The sequence below is a fragment of the Crotalus tigris genome, unplaced genomic scaffold (assembly GCF_016545835.1).
Source record: "Crotalus tigris isolate CLP2741 ecotype Arizona unplaced genomic scaffold, ASM1654583v1 scf7180000018563.1161478300:1536566, whole genome shotgun sequence".
Classification (NCBI taxonomy): Eukaryota; Metazoa; Chordata; class Lepidosauria; order Squamata; family Viperidae; genus Crotalus; species Crotalus tigris.
In genome coordinates, this window is record NW_024097077.1 from 1 (window position 1) to 18,822 (window position 18,822).

At 43.4% G+C, this 18,822-nt stretch overlaps 1 protein-coding gene across 1 annotated transcript; it reads right to left on the minus strand.

Moving 5' to 3' along the window:
* Positions 1-3,646: 3,646 nt before the first annotated feature.
* On the minus strand, positions 3,647-18,493 carry FAR2 (fatty acyl-CoA reductase 2; the record flags this gene model as incomplete). Its single annotated transcript, XM_039354553.1, has 7 exons — positions 18,435-18,493; positions 13,344-13,564; positions 12,116-12,291; positions 9,964-10,143; positions 9,229-9,406; positions 5,799-5,843; positions 3,647-3,765 (listed from the first exon to the last, which is right to left on the minus strand). Coding segments are annotated over exons 1-7 (953 nt in total), but the record flags the coding sequence as incomplete, so codon positions are not given.
* Positions 18,494-18,822: the final 329 nt, after the last annotated feature.

An 18,822-nucleotide genomic window follows, 5' to 3' on the forward strand; every position in this document is an offset into this window, starting at 1 on the left:
CCTGGATATCTGGTGAAAAATGGGTTACAGGACTCAGGAGTGTTGGCTGAGCAACAGGGCCAGCAGCTGCAGAACTACTGGAAGAAAAGGTGTTTACCCGTCGCAGATACACAGTGATGGAAAACAAAGAAATAATGATCTGTTACTACAGATCAAGTCCAACAAGACGAGGGTATCTAAAACGAATGCACCAATTCTGGAAAGAACAACATCCAGAATCAGAAATAACAGAACAGAGACTAGCAGATCAACGCCGATTTATAATATGAAATAAAGTATTCACAGAAACAGAATTGGACGAACTGCAAAGGTTTACCCAGGGCAAAGAAATCAAAGCCTTACCAGAAGTAATTCAGAATGTAGAGGCAAAACCCAGGGGAGTTGGCAGTGAAAGAATCCAGTAGAGATATACAACTGTTCATTTGGAAACCAGGCACCTCTTCCTCAGGAAGAACAAAACCCTTTAACTAAAGAAATAAAAGAATTGAAATAAAGAATAGCTGAGCATCTAGAACAGCACAAAAAAAAAACAGAATAAGGCTGCCTGCATTGAAGCTTGTTCCAAAGAAACAGCTAGCACAAGCATTAAAAGATGCAAATACTTCAATAGCAAGTATAAGCACCAATTCACTGCAAGAAACAAACCAATTAATGTACAGCACAGCTGCAGTTATAACAGAATACCTGGGATGTAAAATCAACAAAAAAGAAAAACAAACCAACAGTGCACCACAAAAATGGAAGGGTAGACTAGAAAATAAGATCAGCAAGTTAAGATCACATGCAAGCAAGCTAGAACAGATGAAAGAAAAGAAGCTGAAGAACAAGAAGACCAAAGAATACCTAATCAAGAAATACCACTTAAAAACAAGGAAGATCAAGGAAGCACTGGAAATAATAAAGCAACAAATAACAGCTATAGCCAGGAAAATCAGTAGATATGAAGCTCGAATTGCAAACTATAGGCAGAACCTCCAATTTCAATCCAATCAGAAACGTTTATACCAATCCATCAATAGAGAAACTGCAAGGAATCAGTCAGTACCTGACAAGGAAGAAACAGTGCAATTCTGGAAGCAGATATGGGATAACCCAAAGAAATACAACAAGGATGCGGCTTGGTTAAAAGAGGTGGATGCAAATAAAACAGAAGTTGAAATGAAAGAACTAGTAATAACAACAAAAATGGTAGAAAAAAGAGCAAAGAAAATCAAAAAGTGGTCAGCACCAGGTGAAGATGAACTGCATGGGTTTTGGTTGAAACATCTAACTGTTATACACCCACTCATTGCCAAGCAATTCAACAATATACTACAAGGGGGAGAAATTGAAAAGTGGCTAACAACTGGGAAAACCTACCTAATAATGAAAAATCCAGCAAAAGGGGCAACACCAGGTAACTACAGGCCAATTACCTGCTTACCAACAACTTTCAAATTACTAAATGGTGTGGTAGCTGATGCAGTACAACAGCATCTAGTTGAAAACAATCTCTTTCCACCTGAGCAGAAAGGAAACCGCCCCAATAGCAGAGGAACAAAAGATCAACTCCTAATAGACAAAATGATCTTGGAAAACTGCAAGAGAAGGAAGACCAACCTGAATGTTGCATGGATTGACTACAAAAAGGCATTTGACTATCTGCCACATGATTGGATAATCAAGTGCCTAGAACTAACAGGAGTAAGTCGAAACATCAGAAAATTGTGCAAAGATCGATGGCACAATGGAAGACACAGTTGCAGATCAAGGTGAGAAGCTGGGAGAGAGGATTAATATCAAGAGAGGGATATTCAAGGAGAGCATTATAACCATGACTATTGTTATTGCACTGTTTCCTCTGTCAACAAACTGAAACTCAGGACATGCTATCAAACATCAAAACATCTGCTAGACTATCCCACCTCATTTACATGGATGATCTGAATCTGTATGGAAAAACATCATCTGAAATAGAATCGCTGCTCAACACTGTCCGTATATATAGCCAAGATATTGTAATGGAGTTTGGCTTGGACAAATGTGCCACACTTACTATCAAACAAGAAAAATAATGAAAACTGAAGGAATCAAGATGCCCCACGAAAATAACATTAAGAGTCTGGATGAGGAAGAATACTACAAATACTTGGGTATCCTTCAAGCTGACAACATCAAGCACACTGAAGTCAAGAAAAAGATTAGAGGTGAATACATCAAGAGAGTGAAGAAGATCTTAAAATCCAAACTCAATGGAGGAAATACAATAAAGGCAATCAACACCTGGGCAATCCCAGTCATTAGATACACAGCTGGAATAGTGGACTGGACTCAAGCAGAACTAAAAGCAATGGATAGGCAGACCAGAAAATACGACATGAACACGCCCTCATCCACGCAGTGACATTGATAGACTTTATCTTACCAAGGCAAATAGGTGGGCGTAGGAATGCTACAAGACATCAGTGGTTGAAGAAGAGAAAAATGGCTTTGGAAGAATATCGAAGAACAATGTATGAAGCGCACTGAAATTAAGATACCAGGAAGGCTTTACTAACACTGGACGAGACCAAGTGGCCTACAAGAAAGACACAAATGAAGAACAGAATAGAGGCATGGGAAGACAAAGCACTACATGGCCATACATGAAAAAAATAGCTGTGAAAAGCAGATAATAATAAAAACCTGGCAATGGCTAAGAGCAGGAAAATTGAAGAAAGAGGACCGAGGGACTAATTCTGGCTGCACAAGACCAAGCCTTAAGGACAAATGCATATACAGTCAAAATTGAGAAGACAGCAACAGACATTAAGTGCCGCCTATGCAAAGAAGCTGAAGAAACAGTGGACCACCTGGTAAGCTGTTGCAAGAAGTTTGCACAGACTGACTACAAGCAGCGGTATGACAAAGTAGCAACAATGGTGCATTGAAGATCTGCAAAAAATATCATTTGCCTGTAAGCAAAAACTGGTGGGATCATAAAATAGAGAAAGTCATAGAAAATGAGAAAATTAAACTGCTCTGGGAATTCAGAATTCAAACAGACAAGCACCTGCAACATAACACCCCAGACTTAACAATTGTCGATAAGAAAGACAAAAAAGTCTGGATAGTGGACGTTGCAGTGCCTGGAGATAGCAGAATAGAAGAGAAAGAACTGGAGAAGATAACAAAATACAAAGACCTACAAATAGAAATAGAAAGACTGTGTCAAAAGCAAGCAAGGGTAGTACCAATAGTAATAGGCTCCTTAGGTCCAATCCCAAAACAACTGGAGCACCACTTGAACACCATTGGCATTGACAAATTCGCTATTAGTCAATTGCAAAAGGCGGCCTTATTAGGAACTGCTTCCATCCTGCGATGATATCTGTAATGCCATCAAACATCCACATCTGCCTATCCCAGGTCCTGGGTAAGGACTCGATAGGTAGACAAAATGCCAAATCCAGTCTGAACATCTGGCTGACTGTGCGATGATCGATAATAATAATAGGAGGAGGAGGAGGAGGAGGAGGAGGAGGAGGAGGAGGAGGAGGAGGAGGAGATCTCATCCAAAAAGCTTCATCAGTTGGGACTGGATGGGGGGGGGGGAGAATGGAAGGATTGTATTTCTTTGCAGTCATCTGGTCGTTAGTACTTTCTCTGAGAGCTGTTGAGGCCCTACCTGTGAACTGCAGTGTACCAGCCAGCAGTGATGGTTAAGTTGATAGCTAAGTCTACTGGGATAATATCAGCTATTGCCGCCGGATTGCATTTTATGGACCGTAAAATCCCTTTTGCAGCCTAGAAATAAAGCAATTAATTAACCTCTATAACATGACTCCCTTAGTTAGCATAGAATGTATGTAGTCCAGAACAACTAAACACAAGGACAATTATCTATTTCCAGATCCACTTATGACTATAATTCTGTTGCTTGTATCTTACGATTTATATTATCTTATGTAGTATCCTAGAATGATTTAGGTTGATGGCTTCTTTGAATATTCTAAGACAGTGATGGCGAACCTTTGAGAGACCGAGTGCCCAAACTGCAACCCAAAGCCCACTTATTTATCGCCGGGTGCCAGGTGGGCGTGATCCACTGGGTGGGTACAGCTGTGGTGGTCATGGCAGATTGGGTGGGTGTGGCCAAGGTGGGCGTGGACATCTCAATGTTGCTCATGGGGAGGGATGCCTGTGGGGGGTGGACAGGGTTGGGGGATATCCCGGGAGCCTCTGGCAGGTGGGGCGGTGGGCAGGAGACTCGTCCTGCGGGGTGAGGCAAGGCAGGGCGGGGGTGCCATTGCCATGGGGCAAGACAAGGGCCGGGGTGGCTGCTGCCTGACATCATTGGCCCCCGCACACAGAGGCTAGTGAGCACATGGGGGCCGAAGTGTCCGTCAGCAGCCACAGCCTGCTGGCCCCTCAACTGGTGCACTCTGGGGCTCCGCACCCCGTCGCCAGCAAGTTGCGTCCGAGCTGGATGGATGGCCGACAGTTGAGGCGATGCAGTGGGTCGTGCAGGAGGAGGAGGAGGAGAGCATGCGAGGCCAGGAGCGATGGGATAGGGGGGAGGGAAACCCACTGTGCCACATGGGACCTCGGCGAGTTAGCAGGCAGCTGGTTGAAAGGGACAATTGCCATCTCCGGGTCATGGTGCATGTGCCCACAGAGAGGGCTCTGAGTGCCACCTCTGGCACCCGTGCCATAGATTCGCCACCACTGTTCTATGACTATCACTAAGTGTTGTATCTTGTGGTTTATGATGAAGGTAGTTTTACGATGACTACGATCATGATTTATCACCTATAGCTTTATGTACACGGAGAGCTTCTGCACCGGAGACAAATTCCTTGTGTGTCCAATCACACTTGGCCAATAAAGAATTCTATATTCTATATCAGCGCTTCTCAACCTGTGGGTCGGGACCCCATTTGGGGTCGAACGACCATTTCACGGGGGTCGCCAAACAACGCAGTCCGCCATTTTTTCCCCCTTTTCCTTAGCTGTGCTACTCCCTTTTATTCTATGGGCTTTTGAAAGCCAATAGAATAGACTCTCTTGAATAGAGTCTAATTCTATTGGCTTTCAAAAGCCAATAGGAATTGTCCAGGCTGTCTCTGCCCTGCTGAGCCCACCAAAAGCCCCAGTCTGCAAACGGTGCTGCAAGTTGTCTGCAGCGAAGGCGAGCTGTCTGGAAGTTTCCACCCCTCCCTGCTGAGCAACTACTAAAAATGCAAGTAAAAGAGGGCCAAGGTTGGGAGGTGGGAGGCTGGCGGGCGCAGGGAGGGTTGCTGGCACGCGTGGGGCCCAGCGGGTGCCTTACCTCCCTTGGGCTGGGCCAGCTGGTGGCCCAGCCGGTGGTCGCCCTGTGCCGTCGCTGCCCCTTGCCAGCTACGCCTCGGCCGGCACAGGGGGCGGCACCACGCATGCGCGGCGCTCCCGGGCAGGGAAAGTCCTCGACGTACGACCATTTGGGTAGTCCTCGACTTACGACCGGTTGGGGGGTCTCGGCATTAAAAAGGTTGAGAACCACTGTTCTATATAGTCCAAGATTTGAATTCTTTAACAGCTGAAGGGGATAAGATAAGTTCTCCTGAACTGAACTGCCCACCCCAGAATCTGGCCTTCCACTGCTGTGATGTGAGCATTGTGGTGCCTTCCTGTCACAATTGTCAGGAAAGCCGAAAGCTCTTGAACTTGCTCGCAATGTGTCAGGCTGCTTCTTGATCAGCCTGGACTTTGCTCTGCCCCGATCTCTTCAGCTGGACTTCACCCTTTGTCTTTTCCCCTAAGACTGAGAAAACCCAAGTCCTATTTTCATCTTTACCTACCGCAACCAGGAAGCCACTTATGCCATTGAAGTTGTCAACCCAGCCCTGAGAAACAAAATATAGGAGAACAATTGTTGTGAAGCATGAGGCATGTGTTACATTAAGATTATGCACAGTTTATTTTTGCTGGCTAACGGGGTCAGACATCCTCGAGGCTGAAAATTGAGTTTCTTACGCAGAATTTCGCTGTTCAGAGATTGATTGAGCAAATAGCACTAGCACTTACATTTATCTACCATTTCACAGTGCTTCACAGCCCTCTCTAAGCGGTTTGCAGAGTCAGCCTATTGCCCCCCAACAATCCAGGTCCTCATTTTACCGACCTCGGAAAGATGGAAGGCTGAGTCAACCTTGAGCCCCATCAGGATCGAACTGCCAAACTGCTGGCAGCCAGGAGTCACCTCAATTAGCCTGCAGTACTCAAAAACAGCAACTGTGAGAGGGACCTTGGAGTCCTAGTGGACGATCACTTGACCATGAGCCAGCCATGTGCAGCAGCAGGCAAAAAAGCTAAGACAATCCTGGGTTGTATAAACAGAGGCATTGAATCAAGATCACGCAAAGTATTATTACTGCTTTATAAAACGCTAGTGAGACCACACCTGGAATACTGCAGCCAATTTTGGTCACCATATCACAAAAATGATGTTGAGAGCTTGGAAAAAAAACAGAGAAGAGCAACTAAGATGATCCAAGGCCTGGAGACCAAAACATATGAAGAACAGCTGCAGGACTTGGGTTTGGCTAGTCTAAAGCAAAGAAGAAATAGGGGAGACATGATAGCAGCGTTCCAGTATTTGAGGGGCTGCCACAAAGAAGAGGGGGTTACGTTATTCACCAAAGCACCAGAGGGCAGGATGAGAAACAACAGTTGGAAACTAATCAAGGAGAAAAGCAACCTAGAATTAAGGAGAAACTTCCTAACAGTGAAGACAATTAACCAGTGGAACAGCTGGCCTCCAGAAATCGTGGGTGCTCCCTCACTAGAGGTTTTTAAGAAGAAACTAGACAGTCACTTGTCTGAGATGGCATAGGTTCTCCTGCTTGAGCAGGGGCTGGACTAGAAGACCTCCAAGGTCCCTTCCAGCTCTATTCTATTCTACTGCACTCCAGCCACTGTGCCAGCACGGCTCTTATGTTACAAATGTTACAAACAAGATACCAATGCTTGTTGAGAGCTAGCAAACAAGAAAGTATGTAAAACGGTGGTAACACGGAGACATGAACCCTGCCCAAACTTTGAAAACGAATATGGAGGATACCCGTTTTGTTTCTCCTGGAATTTTGATCAAGAGACACACATCTAAAGCTAGGACTCCAGCTAGGTGTATCTCCTGTGGAACAGAAAAGAAAAAAAAGACAGACCCTTCACGACCAAACCCTGAATTTCGCAGACATTAGTTCTGTTTGTCCAGCACAAATTGTACGGACAGACTTTGGTAGTCAGACTGGAAGATGGGAGAGTTATTTTCCCCTGCTTTTCTGAGTGAGGCTGCTGGGTCTTACCCAAGAAGGTGTGGGCAGCCTACTGGTCAAAGGAGCTGTTACGGCATGCTTTGTTCTTGTTGATTAGTATGCAAGCATTAATTAATAATCTTTTAGGCTGAGTGGCTGTGAAGCATGTGAAAGGGAAAAGGCTGGGCGTCACAGTGGCTTCAGCCATAAGCTTCAAGAAGAAATGGTTTCCTATTACCTTCTCTTCTGCATTTACTATTCACGTAATCGCCCACGTTTCTACTTGAAAGAGTCCTTGAGGCACCCAACCCAATATTGTGGATCATTCTGAGAAACCTCTGTGTAGTTTGGGGAGTATAGGTTGAGAGATGCTCAATATGTAGCCCCAGATGTGAGTTTCCATAAAGGGATGTTCTATTGTTGTAATGAATTTGAAGGGCCTGACTCTAAACAAGGGATTTGATCGTGTTTTCTGGTTGGAGATTAGACCCGTGCCCCTTTGTGTTGTTTGTCTGTTTTTCAACATCGTTTGTCTGTTTTTCAATGTTTCAATGTGTTGTTTGTCTGTTTTTCAACGTTGTTTGTCTGTTTTTCAATGTTTCAATGTGTTGTTTGTCTGTTTTTCAACGTTGTTCGTCTGTTTTTAAATGTTTTAATGTGTTGTTTGTCTGTTTTTCAATGTTTCAATGTGTTGTTTGTCTGTTTTTCAATATTTCAATGTGGTTTTATCTGTTTTTCAACATCATTTGTCTTTTTTTAATGTTTCAATGTGTCGTTTGTTTTTCAATGTTTCAATGTGTTGCTTGTTTTTCAATGTCATTTGTCTGTTTTTTAAATGTTTCAATGTGTTTGTCTGTTTTCCAGTGTTGTTTGTCTGTTTTTCAATGTTTTAATGTGTTGTTTATATGTTTTTCAACATCGTTTGTCCGTTTTTCAATGTTTCAATGTGTTATGTGTCTGTTTTTCAATGTTGTTTGTTTGTTTTTTAATGTTTTAATGTGTTGTTTGTTTTTCAATGTTTCAATGTGTTGTTTGTCTGTTTTTCAATGTTTCAATGTGGTTGTTTGTCTGTTTTTCAACATCATTTGTCTGTTTTTTAAATGTTTCAATGTGTTGTTTGTCTGTTTTTCAACATCATTTGTCTGTTTTTCAATGTTTCAATGTGTTGTTTGTCTGTTTTTCAACATCATTTGTCTGTTTTTCAATGTTTCAATGTGTTGTTTGTCTGTTTTTCAGCATCGCTTGTTCTTCCGTGTTTCAATGTGTCCATAAAATTAATTTAACCATTCAGAGTGAAGTCCACCTGGCTGACATTTTCTTGGATCCATGTGACCTCATGGCCTCCTGACCATAAGATTCCATGATAGATTTCCATCCATGAATCCAGGTTCAATTCATAATGGCTTCCCTCTCTTCTTCCAAAACTATGAGAAGGGTACTCTTATTTAGAGCCATTAGGGAATGGCTGTAAATCAGGGGGGTCAAACTCAATTTCACTGAGGGCCGCATCAACATTGCAGTTACCCCTGGGGGGGCCAGGTGGGTGTGGCCAGAGTGGGTGCAGCCTACTGGGTGGGTGTGGATGGAGTGGGTGTGGCCTACTGGGTGGGCATGGCCAGTTCGACATCATTCGCAGCAAGGATGCCTATGGGGGCCTGGGCAAGAGTGGGACAGATCTGAGGGTCTCTGGCAGAAGGGGGTGGGACCGGGGCAAGTGCCAAGGCATGGTCCACCGGGCCAAGTGCCAAGATGGCCACCACAAAATTGTACATTGGCTCTCAGCTGGCCTGGGCCAGGGCCAAGGCAGCAGGGGGCCTTTCCCTCACTGTTTCCAGGATGGCTTTGCGGGCCTCATGAAACCACTATGTGGGCCGCATCAGGCCCCCGGGCCTTGTGTTTGACATGTCTGCTCTAAATCAACCCTTTTACTAGATGTTGGATGAGAACCAAGCCCTGGAAGAAGCAGCATACTTACTGGGAAGGGCTCCTGCCAACTAGCTCCCACGATGGAAGGTCTGATGATGGCAACATTTAAATCTCCTTTCTCCTGCTGGATCAGATGCTCAGTCAGAGCTTTGGAGAAGGTGTAGGTGTTAGGCCAGTCTGCAATCAAATTGGGGGTGATCGCTTCAATGAGGGACTCATCCATCCACCTAACAGATTTTTTAAAAAATAAAAATAAAAGATATCCATGGAAATTAAACCTGAACCATTGTCCTCATATATTTTCATACGCATGTCCTTGGAAAAGTTAAAGTTTTATGTACATGGCAGGTCTTCCTAAAAGATCCTTCCTTCCTTCCTTCCTTCCTTCCTTCCTTCCTTCCTTCCTTCCTTCCTTCCTTCCTTCCTTCCTCCCTTCCTCCCTCCCTCCCTCCCTCCCTCCCTCTCTTCTTCCTTCCTTCCCTCCTTCCTTCCTTGCACCCATCCATCCATTCATCCATCCATCCTTTCATCCTTCCGCATGAGTGTCGCCCATCTCATCACTGTTTACCAAGAAGAAGACAGAACATTGGGTCAAAAAAGATCACAAAATAGATTCTTCCCATGGTGCATCTACTCTAGACAAGCCTTTCACCATTTCTGGAACTTCACTGCCATCAATCCTCTCTCTCTTGAAAGGAAGTTGCATAGGACGAGACAACATGGATCCTTTCCAACATGCTTGCAAATCCATCGCAAAGGAGGGAGGTTTGTTTCCATTACTTACGCCATCATGTCCAAAAGCTTCTTTGGCTCCACAGGGATAGGATAAAAGACCTCCTCTATGTGTCTCCGATTACAATTTGAGTAGGCCGTGGAAACATGGATGAGGGCTTCGAGGTTCTTCATCTGGTGGGCCAGCCTCAGGAGCTGCTGGGTGCCCAAGACGTTCAGGAGAAGGGCATTTCTGCTCAAGGAAGCACAAACAGCTAGGATGAGGTCCAGCTGGTGTGGGAGCAGGTCCAAACCAATCCTTTTGGGTCTCCAAAGAGCTACCTCAGGAGCTTCAGGACATCTTGATGGAAAGATGTCTCATGTAGTGTGGAGAAGACCACAGGTTGTAATCTATATCACCTTATGGGAGGTCTCTGCTAGTAAAATTGGAAATGACCCTCGCTTGGTTGAATTTACAAATTAGTTGACAAAAAACCCCAAACAAATAAACATCACAACATCGCCTACAGTGGAGACCAAACTCCACCCAGTTCCTGGTCCATTTGCTTTTTGACAATGGGAGAATAAGACCTTTTCTCCTTGTTCCTAAAGAACATATCTTTTATTTCTATTTATTTGGAGGCTGCCTATGGGCAAAACTGGAATTAAAGCCCTTTGAACTTCCAGCATTGTGTCCATTCATTCAGCTAGGTTCAGAGAACTAAAGAATAAAATATTGGCAATGTCCTTTTTTCATGTTCTCTAAAGGGTATCAGATCAAATCCATTTTCAGATGAAATGTTGTTCTATTTTTTTTTCCTTTGAAAAACAAAAACATCTTGGGAAAAATTCTGAGGGTTGATGCAAAGCAGCAATAGGCAAACAGTGGCCAGCAAATTCCACGTTGTAATAGTACTAATTTCCCAAGAAACCAGCTGTCTCGTTTTTGGCAGAATATTTTTAAAAAAAAACAAAATCAAAGAATTTGGTTGGAAAGAAAGTGGGAATTTTTCCACTCCCAGGTTCCAAACCTTATCCAGATGCCTGGAACAGTTTCAAATCAGATTTTGCCAAAACCAGGCCACCCTGTTGCCAAATTTTGCCAACATAATATCAGAGAACTTCAATGCTAAGCTTTAAAAGGATGGAAATGGATTTGGTTTGCCTCCCAGGTGCTCCTGCTCCATTTCCCATTACTTAGATGGGAAATAGCGTCCTTCCTTAAAACCCCTGCGAAACCAATAAGCCAAAGAAATATTTTTGGGGGAGAGTCCCTATCATTTCAGAAAACACACTTAAGTAACCTAGTACTTTTTTTTAATGATATGAGAAATATAAAAATGTTGGATGATTTATATAAGGGAAAAGTTTTAGATACTCAAATGTAATGGATTTTGAGAGACTTCAATAAGAATGTTCTGAATAGCTCTAAAAGATTAGCTGTGGATTTATTAGATGGAATACTTAAAGATTAAATATTGGTTTGAATATGGTTAAAAAGAATAGAAAAAAATTTGTAAAATACAAATGTATTTTAGCTTAATAGGGACATGTTTTTCAAGTAGTATATTATTTCTTTTTTTCCTTCTCTCTTTTTTCTTCTTGTTTTAAGATATGAGAAATATAAAATGGTTGGGATGGCTTATACGAGGAAAAAGACTTAAATACTTAAGTGTAATTAACTCTAAGAAAATCTTAACAGATAAAAATATTTTTGAACATTGTGGGGAAAATAAATTTAAATAAGAACTTTAAAAACAGGATATATGATAAGGTGATTAAGATGATTACTCAGAAAAGAAACTTCACATTGATGTGGTTGTTACTTATAGAAATACTAGAAAAATGTTTATATTCAATTGTTTATCTATTAAAATACTAGAAGGATCCTTTCCAACTTTGTTGTTCTATTCTATTCTACTCTATTCTACTCTGCTCTATTCTATTCTATTCTATTCTATTCTATTCTATTCTATTCTATTCTATTCTATTCTATTCTATTCTATCCTATCCTATCCTATTCTATACTATTCCATTCCATTCTATTCTATTCTATTCTATTCTATTCTATCCTAACCTATCCTATACTATCCTATCCTATCCTATCCTATCCTATCCTATCCTATCCTATCCTATCCTATCCTATCCTATCCTATCCTATTCTATTCTATTCTAGATTGGGGATGGATGGCAAGAAACCCAAGGAGAGAGCATGGAGAACTTACTTCAGGGACTCATCAAATCGAACCGTTGCAGCACAATGGAAGATCACGTTGACCTCAGAAATCAGCTCCTCCAGGTCTTCAGAAGAGATGGCCAGATTTGGCTTGGTGAACTCAGCACTGATGGGCTTAACCTTCTCATGGAAACTGGGCCGTTCTTCCCGGACTCTGTCAAACACCTGGAGTTCAAGAGACAATATTCACTTTAAAAAGAAGGAAAAAAAAATGCTCCAGGGTTCCTAAGCTGATAGAGCCAAAATGACTGCTGGGCAGACTTTTCATTCCACTCCACTCCACTATTCTATTCTATTCTATTCTATTCTATTCTATTCTATTCTATTCTATTCTATTCTATTCTATTCTATTCTACTCCACTCCACTCCACTCCACTCCACTTTTCTATTCTATTCTATTCTATTCTATTCTATTCTATTCTATTCTATTCTATTCTATTCCATTCCATTCCATTCCACTATTCTATTCTATTCTATTCTATTCTATTCCATTCCATTCCATTCCATTCCACTATTCTATTCTATTCTATTCTATTCTATTCTATTCTATTCTATTCTATTCTATTCTATTCTATTCTATTCCATTCCATTCCATTCCATTCCACTCCACTGCACTTCACTCTTCTCTTCTCTTCTCTTCTCTTCTCTTCCATTCCATTCCATTCCATTCCATTCCACTATTCTATTCTATTCTATTCTATTCTATTCTATTCTATTCTATTCTATTCTATTCTATTCTATTCTATTCTATTCTATTCCATTCCATTCCATTCCACTCCACTGCACTTCACTCTTCTCTTCTCTTCTCTTCTCTTCTATTCCATTCCATTCCATTCCACTATTCTATTCTATTCTATTCTATTCTATTCTATTCTATTCTATTCTATTCTATTCTATTCCATTCCATTCCATTCCACTCCACTGCACTTCACTATTCTCTTCTCTTCCATTCCATTCCATTCCATTCCATTCTATTCTATTCTATTCTATTCTGTTCTATTCTAATTAATGTTGTAATTAGTTAGGTGCTTTTTATTTTCTTTGTGACTGTGGACTTGATTAAGGTGGCCTACAAATGTGTGTAAGTAATAAAATGCACAAATCTCATATTTGTCTCTCTGGGATTAAGACCAGATATGCTTCCTCACCACAGCAGCGAACCTATGGCACAACTCTACCAGCTGCTCCCCGTTTCTGTCCACCTTTGCGTTCCCTACCTTGCATTTCAGCAGATGCTCCACTCGAGTCTGCATGGAACGTCCACCTTTCGGCCTCACACACACGTAGATGGTTTTCACATCGTGGCAGGAACGGAGAAGCTTCTCGACCAGGACTTTGCCCATAAATCCCGTGGCTCCTGTAACGAGGACCGACTTCCCACTGTAGTACGCGCCAACCAAAGACGTGGTGTCCTTCATTTCCAAGCTCTTGGCAGGATCTGACAGGAGGACACATCAAAGCACACAGTTCAATCTTCAAAGCTTATGGAACAACCTTTGAAACAGTCCTACAGTCTGTAGCCCGTCGGTGGGATTAGTCGGCTCAATCGTGTGTCTTCTGACTGTAGAAGTAAGGGCCGGCCTTTTGAGGCATAACTTGTTTTTATCAAAGATGCTTAACCCTTTTGAACATGCCCACCTGTTTAAGGAGAGAGTCCTATCAAGAAGTAGTCCATCCTTGTGTGAATGTCATGAGCTGAGGTGGCGCAGCAGTTAGAGTGTAAGTACTGCAGGCCACTTTAGCTGACTGTGTTCAGCAGGTCAGCGGTTCTGCTTACTGGTGTACACCGCTTAGAGAGTGCTTGCACTTAAAGCGGTATATAAGTCTCATAAATAAATAAATAAATAAATAAATAAATAAATAAATAAATAAATGTAAGATTTGGAAAATTGAAACCTTCACGTTCCCAGAAGTGCTTGCCTATATGTAATGTATAGACACCACCATAAATTAATACATAGCCATGTTCTAGTATTTGAGGGGCTGCCACAAGGCAGAGGGGGCTAGATTGCTCACCAGATGGAAGGACGAGAAGCAACGGATGGAAACTAATCAAGGAGAGAAGCAACCTGGAATTAAGGAGAAACTTCCTGACAGTGAGGACAATCAACCAGTGGAACTCCTTGCCTCCAGAAGTTGTGGATGCTCCATCACTGGAGCCTTTTAAGAAGAGACTGGACAGTCACTTGTCTGAAACAGTATAAGTTCTGCTTGAGCAGGGGGCTGGACTAGAAGACCTCCAAGGTCCCTTTTAGCTCCATTCTATTCTAATATATCTGGGAGATCAAAGCTACTTTAACCTCATACCAGTATTATAGATAGATTAGAAGCAAACCCAACTTAGATATGAATTTAGATCATCTTGGTGCTCTCCCAATACCTGGCTTGATCAAGATAGACTTCCATATCAACATTAGGCTTCTACAGACTAAGGCATCCCTGGGGTTAGCTCTAACCAGTGGTGGGATTCAGCCAGTTCCAACCACTTTGACAGAACCGGTGGCTAATTTTTTGCTGCCCAGGCCCAGAATGGACTTCCGGAAGTGGCATCCACACAGAGAACCGGCTGTCCCGCCATATTTGAATCTCAGCACTGGCTCTAACCCTAACCCCACCATTCAACTGTGAGTTACAAATATTTTCTTTAAGCCCTCTTCATTTAGCAGCTTCCATATTTCTCGTTGTACGTTGCCACTATGCATTCATGAAATAATGCTGAGAAATTTGTCATCAAGTGATACTCCGCTGAGCTAAGGCTGCTCGAATTACGGACTTGAAACTACAACTCAGCAGGCTTTAAGTCAGCGGTTCTCAGCCTATGGGTCGCAACCCCATTGGGGGTCGATTGACCATTTCACGGGGGTCGCCAAGCAAGGCTGTCCGCCATTTTTTTCCCCCTTTTCCGGCGGGTGCCTTACCTACCTTGGGCTGGGCCAGCTGGTGGCCCAGCCGGTGGTCAGCCTGCTCCATCTCTGCCGCTTGCCAGCTACGGCCGGTGCAGGGGGCGGCACCACGCATGCATGGAGCTCCCAGGCAGGGAAAGTCCTCGACTTACGACCGGTTGGGTAGTCCTCGACTTACGACCGGTTTAGTCCTCGACTTACGACCAGTTGGGTGTCGCAGCATTAAAAAGGTTGAGAACCACTGCTTTAAGTGGTGAACTTCCCAAATATTTTGTGCTTGTCAAATGGCCCGTGTGTATATATATTACCCAGAGCACATATATAAATCTGTTGATGTGCCTCTAAGCTTTTCAAAAAGTGTTGTTAAATACTATAATGGATCTCTCTCTCTTTCTTCTTCTCTCTCTCCTCTCTCTTCTCTCTTCTCTTTCTCCCTTTCTCTCTCTCCCTCTCCCCCCCCTCTCTCTCATATCAGAAACCACAGGGATAAAATCACTGACTAAATAGGGCTGGATGAGGGGCCCCTTGGACTGGACAGCACTCAACATGCCCTTGAGGAAGAGCTGAGGGTCTTTTGGAGAGCGAGCGGTATTAATGATGAGGCGAGATTAAAGCCTGTGGGATGTCTAGTTGCTGCCCACTGAAGCAACTCTGGGCAGCTCACAACAATAAAACCCATAAGTAAAACAATAATCAAGCAATACAAAATAACAGAAGAGTTGGAAGGGACCTTGGAGGTCATCTAGTCCAACCCCCTGCTCAAGCAGGAGACCCTATAACCATTCTGGACAAGTGGCTGTCCAGTCTCTTCTTAAAAACCTCCAGTGTTGGAGCACCCACAGCTTCTGAAGGCAAGCCATTCAACTGGTTGATTGCTCTTCCCGTCAGTACGCTTCTCCTTAGCTGGGTAGGTCTAGTCTAGAGAAAAGAAGGACGAGGGGTGACATGATAACAGTGTTCCAATATCTGAGGGGCTGCCACAAAGAAGAGGAGGGGGTCAACCTGGTTTCCCAAGCACTGAAAGGCAGGACAAGAAGCAGCGGATGGAAACTAAGGAGAGACGCAACCTGTAACTAAGGAGACACAACCTGTAACTAAGGAGAAAGTTCTGACACATTACACAGCGCTGACAAAAAAAAAAAAAGTAAGTTCCTCCAAGTCAAGTTGGCCAACGGAGTCTGGCCTTGAGCCGGGATCACTACTGCTGTCAGTCACCCAAACTATCAAAGAGGAGGCTGGCAGAACAGGGCAGGGGAGACCAAGTAGATGGAAAACAAGTGGGATTTTCCAACCTTGTTTTGAAATGCATGCAACCTCCCTTAGTTGTGTGAATATTTGCAAGGACCGTTTGCAACATCCCGTGGGTTTTCAGCATAACCAGAATGGTAGGTGGTGAAACAGACTGTTAATTAACTAAAGGAACTGCCTGGTCTATTGATTAGCTTCTTGCCATTCTGAAAGCAGCTAAAATCCAGGATTAAAGTTGGCTGAGGTAGGATTAATATTTAAAACCTAATTTTATAACACACCTCTGCAATCCAAAGGAGAAGGATGTTTGCACAATGCCAGGAACCACAAAGAAAATTCCCGTTTCTCAACTCAGGGCAACGTTTCTTCAGATCAACCGCAGCTGTGAAATTCCACAACTCATGTTGTGTTCCAGCATTTGCCAACCACGATGGAACAGGCAGCCGTGCACGCCTCCAATCTGAGGTTTGTCAGATACAGCAACACCTTACTGCCACAGCAATACACACACACACACACCTGATACAAATGCACTTGTGAGGTATGCAAAGCATCTCCATAGGGCAATTTTGAAAAGTGCAGTGATGCAAGCAAAACAGCTTTCCTGAGAGCATAAAAAAAAAAAAAAGCTTTGTTTTTACAAAGCTCGTGATATTGTTGCTTTAGGAGTTTTCTCTTTTTTTCTCCTTTTTCTTTCTCTTTCTCTCTTTCTCTTTCTCCTCTCTCTTTTTCTTTTTCTCTTTCTCCTCTCTTTCTTTCTTTCTTTCTTTCTTTCTTTCTCTCCTCTTTCTCTCTTTCTCCTTTCTCTTTCTCTCCTCTCTTTCTTTCTCTCTCTCTCTCCTCTCTCTCTTTCTCTCTCTTTCTCCTTCTCTCTCTTTTTCTCTTTCTCTTTCTTTCTCCTCTCTCTCTTTCTCTTTCTGTCTTTCTCCTCTCTCTTTCTCTCTTTCTTTTTCTTTCTCCTCTCTCTCTCTCTCTCTCTCTCTCTGTGTGTGTCTCCATCCATCCACGACACCATTGGCACTGACAAATTCACCATCAGTCAATTGCAAAAGATGAGTTTACGACAATATCCTGCCACCACATTTGTAACACCATCCAGCCTCCCCCTCTGCCTCTGCCAGGTCCTTCGGAGGACTGGATAGGTGGGCAAAAAAAGTTTGCTACTTCCTGCACCGGTGAGCAATGCTCAGGATTTACACCACCCGCCCTAGAACGTGCACCTGGGAGCAGGCCTGTGCCCTTGCGGTCCACACCTCTTCGCACACCTTGGCAAAGCAAAGGAGAAGAGCCTCCTCTTGAGTATCTTCCCCCCCCCATCCCATTCCAGATTGGGATGAACTGTTGTAAGTCCAAGACTAGGTGTATACCCAACCATAAATGTATATTCTATTGGCAAATCTAATTTTAATTCCCTTTATAATAATCTCAAGCACTGTTATCTTCCTTCCCTCCTTCCTTTTCCCTTTCCCTCTCCCCCTCCTTCCCTTCCTTCCTCTTCCCATTTCCTCCCTCCCTTCCTCTTCCCATTTCCTCCCTCCCTCCCTTCCTTTTCCCATTTCCTCCCTCCCTTCCTTCCTCTTCCCATTCCCTCCCTCCCTTCCTTCCTCTTCCCATTCCCTCCCTCCCTTCCTCTTCCCATTCCCTCCCTCCCTTCAACTTCCCATTTCCTCCCTCCCTTTTCCCATTTCCTCCCTCCCTTCCTCTTCCCATTTCCTCCCTCCCTCCCTCTTCCCATTCCCTTCCTTTCTTCCTTCCTTTCCCATTTCCTCCCTCCTTTCCTTCCTCTTCCCATTCCCTTCCTCCCTTCCTCTTCCCATTTCCTCCCTCCCTTCCTTCTTTTCCCATTTCCTCCCTCCCTTCCTTCCTCTTCCCATTCCCTCCCTCCCTTCTTCTTCCCATTCTCTTCCTTCCTTCCTTCCTTGGGAATGGCAAATGTGAAGATAAGTTTTTTTTTTAAAGAATATTTTAAATAATCAAACAGAATTGTTAAATTGTCCTGCAGTGCGTTGTCCTGCGGAGAATCGACAATGTCACTCCAATCCCACAGTGATTGCAGTGCCCAGAGAGCTCCAGCCAGGTTTCCCTCCGGCTTTTTTGTTTGTTTGTTTTTTGTCCCCTGAAAAGTTCCGCTTTCTTATCGACCCCAAACTCACTCACCCATGGAAACATCTCCGAGAAAAACTCTTGACATGGGACACTTTCCCAGGAAGTCTTTCTCGGCTGGAGTGGGCAGGAACTGCCAAGGCCTGGCTGGAGCTTAAATACAGCACTTCGATTCCTTGACACAGCCCTAATCTGCCCCACCTCTAGCCCTCTTGGTTAAGCTGGTTAGCCTAATGCCATTGTTGCCCCCGGAGTGATTGAGGGCTCTGTGAAACTGGAGCAGGCGGGTGGGTGTTGAGCAAGAGATGCTACAAACTTGTACACAAACTCACACCTTCCTTCAGCTTAGCAGAGATAATTCTCCAAGAGACTTACAGCATCGAACTCAAAGCAACGGGAAAACAATATAATGCATGACTAATGTTCGTTCTTGATGAAGCAA